At 39.2% G+C, this 5284-nt stretch overlaps 1 protein-coding gene across 3 annotated transcripts in view; it reads left to right on the forward strand.

The window, feature by feature from the left end:
* Window positions 1-4416, forward strand: part of asb14a (ankyrin repeat and SOCS box containing 14a) — a gene marked incomplete in the record, with an annotated part of 13507 nt that extends 9091 nt beyond the window's left edge. For all 3 annotated transcript variants that reach the window (XM_014019149.1, XM_014019151.1, XM_014019150.1), the window contains 4 exon segments: window positions 49-177; window positions 256-384; window positions 451-604; window positions 765-4416. In XM_014019149.1, coding sequence (XP_013874603.1) covers window positions 49-177; window positions 256-384; window positions 451-604; window positions 765-928 — 576 coding nt within the window.
* Window positions 4417-5284: the final 868 nt, after the last annotated feature.

Below are 5284 nucleotides of genomic sequence, written 5' to 3' on the forward strand. Positions count from 1 at the left end.
CCCCCCCCCCGGTTCATTCTGTGTGACTCAGAAACCGTTCACTTCCAGGTTGCTCTCCGCCTCGGCAACTACGAGTTGATCAACTTGTTGCTGCGATACGGAGCCAACGTGAACTACTACTGCAGGATCAACACCACGCATTTCCCCTCGGCGCTGCAGTACGCCTTCAAAGACGAGGTGACCCGGATCCTATCTGACCCCAGATCTGGGTTTTTGGCTTTACTGACCCATATTTGTTTGTTTGTTTTACGTCAGGTGATTCTCAGGATGCTGTGTAACTATGGTTACGACGTGGAGCGCTGCTTCGACTGTCCGTACGGTGACGGCTCCCACGTCCCTGAAGACTACGAGGGCTGGACCTGCTCCGTGATCAAAGACACTCTGGTGATAAAAACCTGAGTTTTCTTAACAAACCTGCAGGTTTTTGACTGTTTCTGTGTGTCGGTGCAGTTCTGTGAGGTCATCACCCTCTCCTGGCTCAAGCACCTGTCGGGTCACCTTGTCCGGGTCCTGCTGGACTACCTGGATCACGTGAAACTGTGCTCCAAACTGAAGGCGGTTCTGATGGAGCAGCAGCAGTGGGCCGACATCTGCAGAGTGCAAGGTGACAGGAAGTCCTGAAACCAAGTCAGGAGGCAGACACACAACCTGTCCTGTCCTCTGTCCTCCACTAATGGTTCTGTCCTCCTCTGATGTCCTGTCCTCCTCTGATGTGCTGTCCTCCTCTGATGTCCTGTCCTRCTCTGATGTSCTGTCCTCCACAGAAAACGCTCGCTGCCTGCAGCATCTCTGCCGTCTGAGGATTCGTCGGTGTCTGGGTCGGCTCCGGCTCCGCTCCTCGGTCTTCATGAGCTTTGTGCCGCTGCCGGAGCGGCTGAAGGACTACGTCCTGTACCGAGAGTACGAGCTGTGGAGCCCGCCGGGCTGAGGTCCAGAGACAGCAGGCTCAGCTGGTTTGTTAGGAAATATATCAGAAAGTTTGTAAGATTTAAACAAACTGACCTTAGGAGGACTCTGTGTTATCTTTGCTGTGTGAAAATGAAACTTTATTTTCTGAAATGCTAAAAAATAATAAGATAAAAAAGGTGAAGAATTGCAGAAACTAGTTATTTTGCAGTCAGGACTGATGCTGGACATTAAAAATCTATAGGGGGACATGACAGGTTAATAAGTACAAGTACCCAGTAAAAACCCTAAATGAATCCTCTAAGTACCTCTTCAATATGTACCCTGTAATACCCTGTAGATACTGGAGTACCTCATAAGTGTCTTTCAGATATGTAGCATTTTCCTCTACAGATACAACACAGTAAACYTGTAAATCCCCCTGTATTTACCCTGCAAATCCCTTGTCATTACCGTTTAAGTACCCAACAAGTACCTTTATGTGTACCCTGTATGTACCCCATGTAAATACTTTATGTATCCTATTTGCACCCCCTCAATTCCCCTGTATGTATATCAGTGAGTACCTTTGTTAGTAGCCTGTATGTATTTCTTTAGGTACATTGTGGGTATTTACATCTTTTGTACCATTGTTAGTATTCTGTAATTACTTTTTAGGTACCCCTAGAACTTAACCTGTAATTATCCTGTAAAAACCCTTTGTGTACTAATATATGTAGCAGTTACCCAGTAATTTACCCCATGTAAGTACCCTTTTAAGTACTTGTATGTATCCTGTATACACAGTTTACTTTTTGACCATGTTGAGTCTCCAGCAGCCCAAAAGCCTTTTAAGTTACAATAAATTGGGTTTTTATCATTTCTTTACAGATCGTTATGTCTCTTTATTTCAGGTTTTATTTGTGACAATAACTGTATTCCAGTAGAAGTCAATTCAAATTTTATTTACCATTTATGAGAAAAAAAATAAACTGATTGTAGTTCATCAGCACCCTCTGGTGGCTAACACCTGATACTGCACTTTATTTATACGGAAAGCTGATTTAAAAACTAAAGCAATCTGTGCTACAAAAACATTTAATCTTAAAATCAATCTATATTCACTGATTAAAGACTAATGAATTTTTTAATCCCAAAAAAACTATTTTTCTGTAGCTCCACACATCTCAGCTGCAGCAGCACAGCTCCACTGATGATGGCTTAATTAGGTTACCTCATTAATCGCCATGGAAACCTCCATCACAGCAGCCAGCTGCTCGTTAATTTCAAATTGTTCTGGACCACATCAGACATCCAGAACCATTAAAGTTCAAACAAAATGTTTCTGAGCTCTGCGGTGTAGAAACACACGACAAAKTGAACGTCTTACTGATGAGTTTTAAATGTAAATAAATTAATCAGGGAGGCTTTTGATCCTCCTGCTGCTCATAAACACCAACAGAACCGGTGGACTTCATCCTCTTGGCCCTAAAATTTGTTTTACTAAAAGGGAGCTTTATAAAATAAACACGGAAAAGCTTAGTCTTTTTTTTAAATCAAGTTATAAACAGTAGGAGGTAGCAGGAATTTCCAGAACCATTTATCAGATTTACTGTTTATATAAAAATATATTTAGTGTCTAACAGAAGAAATCTGACAGGAAGGAGTAATTGCAGGGATTTAGTTTGACTTTAAACAGATGTGAAAAAATAAAGATGAGTTTAGTGCCAATTTTTAAACTAAGATCAAATGTTGAGAAATAATGGAGTTGTAGCTGTTTTTTTTTTTTAAAGTAGATTAGCTGTGGCAGCTGTCTTATCAAAATCAAGCCAGTGGTTRGCAGGATATTTTGCTAACAGACACACAGCAATGCATTTCAGGTGAGAATTACAACACACAAAAAAAGAAGGCAAAAAATAGCTTGTGGAAAGATTTAATCTCACTTAACTTTCACTGTTCTAACAAACATTCAGAACGATGTCAGATGCAGGAAACGTCGCTAAATAATTCCCGTTAATCTCTGGAGCTAACAGCCACCATAATCTGAGAGGAGCGCCGCCACGGACGAAAAAAATAAATAAATAAACCCAAACAGGAGGATGATGATGATGAGCATGCAGTTCTTTACCGGCTTCATGGAGGTGAGGTGGAACAAACCAAAGACTAAAGATGATGTTTACAGGTTTCTAACACACACACACACACACACACACACACACACACACACACACACACACACACACACACACACACACACACACACACACACAGAACAGTTCCCCGACAGAACATCAGCTCAGACATCTGAAAGTACAGATCTGAGTAATACTGCTTTCACACATCATGTCTCCTGATTTCTTTACATTTTATTTTTTTACTGCAGGGAGACACAAACGAGACGAAACATTTTAAAGGTACAATTAAAAAAATAAATTATCACCTCGATGAACCAAAAATAAAAATCTGAATATTTGCTCTACGTCCTTTCAGCTCCTGTGGTTGAAGTTCCTGTTTCTGACCAGCAGGGGGCGGCACTGCATCAAAGCCTCAACAGGAGGAAACGGACACATCTGATTGGCCGGCGACCTCCAGTCTGGACCAATCAGATGAGACACATTATTGCCGCCGCTGCTGACAGTTACAGGATGATTTTTTTAGATATACATCTGTATATAAATATATATTTTTTCTTTATTTTTGAGGCAAGGCTGGATGATAAATAAATCAAAACGTTTTGAAAGGAACTTGACAATTTTGTTGGTGTTTTTGGTCACATTTCCGATTATTGTGATTTTTGTGTTTTGCTATAATAAATAGAAATCAGTCATTAAAACCACTCTTCTTTTGTGGTTGTATTTAACCCTGATAAATGACTTTTTTTTAGCTTTTGTTAACAAATCTCATGAAAAGTCTAATAAATTTAAGGTTCTGGTGCTTTTTAACAAATTTTATCCTTTTATTTATTTTTTACATCTTTACTGGTTGAATGATTGTGGATCTTTAAACTATTGATCAGATTTTTCTCCTCAAGGGTTGGATTTTTAAAGTTTCTGCTGTCATTTTGAATTTTTCATGAGATTGGCTGACAAAACCAAACCAAACAAATAAACAAACAAACAAACAAACAAACCTCAGGGCACACCACCAGATCTGGGAAAATTGACAATTTTGCTTCTAATTTTTCAAAACTACCCAGGGAATAATCTCACAAGACACAAACTATTTACACTTTGTTCTTAAATAATTCCCTCAAAATTTGACAAACTATAACTCCATGAAGTTTACATCTACGATGCATTTCAAGGATTTTTAAAAAAGGTTATTCTTCTTTTGCACTGCCAAATTAAAAAAAATCATAATAATCCACGTCTACGACAACGATCTATTGCTTTAACGGATGTTTGGACGTGTTTCTGAGGTAAAACGAGTCTGAGAGGAGGAGGTCAGGGAGTGAGAGTCACGAAGGACATTCTGTCTCCAGGATGTTTGTCCGTCTCTGTGAGGACCATTCTGACGTTAAAAAACAAAACATGAAGGTTTTAAAATCTAAAGCGGGAAAGTTTCAGGGATTAAAAATGTTTCGCTGGACAAAAGTTTTGAATTTTACGTTTAAAAACTGTTAAAGTGTCTGTGACATAAAATGTTTGTAATAAACATGAATGTATTTTTGTAAAGATAACACTGATAACATGTTGAAAAACTAACTCCACYRCACTGAGATGAACAGTTGTTGAGATAGTTGCATGTGAAGAAACAGGAAGTGATGTCAAAGGGGAATGTCTGCATGTAAACACAGCGTTGTAACAACACAGACTGTAGAGAAGAATCTGATGTTTCTTTACATTATTCTGAATCTCTGTTAAAGAGATGAAAAAGAGTTAAAAGTTTAAATAATTTTGTTTTAATAAACAGAGACCAGAGAGTTTATTTTATAAATGAGTTCCCCTTTGATGTCACTTCCTGTTTCACTTTGGCTGAGCCAAATTTAAAAGAAAATCGGTCAGTTATGTGACAAAATGAATAAAACCATGTGTATTATGCCAATTTTCTTAAGTATAAATATGTTTTCTTTGACTTTTTGTATTTAAAGGACAGACGTCACAGACACTTTGAGATTATTTCATGTTGTAGTTTTTCTCTGACGGGCAGCGACTCGTTTGTTTCAGGAACCARAAGAGCTCGTTTGATAATCTCGTGACAGATTAAAGCCTCCTGTAGGACAGGAAGTGWCGCGGCGAAGCCTTTAGTTCTGATGTTTGTGGAACGGTCCTCACAAGAACAGTTTTTCTTTATCATCCTTACATCTTTGTTGTTTTGGCTCCAAACCGTGTCAGTTTTGGAGAACATCGCTGGGTGGACAGCAGTGTGTGTGTGCGTGTGTGTGTGTGTGTGTGTGTGC

Source organism: Austrofundulus limnaeus, unplaced genomic scaffold, assembly GCF_001266775.1.
Source record: "Austrofundulus limnaeus strain Quisiro unplaced genomic scaffold, Austrofundulus_limnaeus-1.0 Scaffold210, whole genome shotgun sequence".
Taxonomy (NCBI): domain Eukaryota; kingdom Metazoa; phylum Chordata; class Actinopteri; order Cyprinodontiformes; family Rivulidae; genus Austrofundulus; species Austrofundulus limnaeus.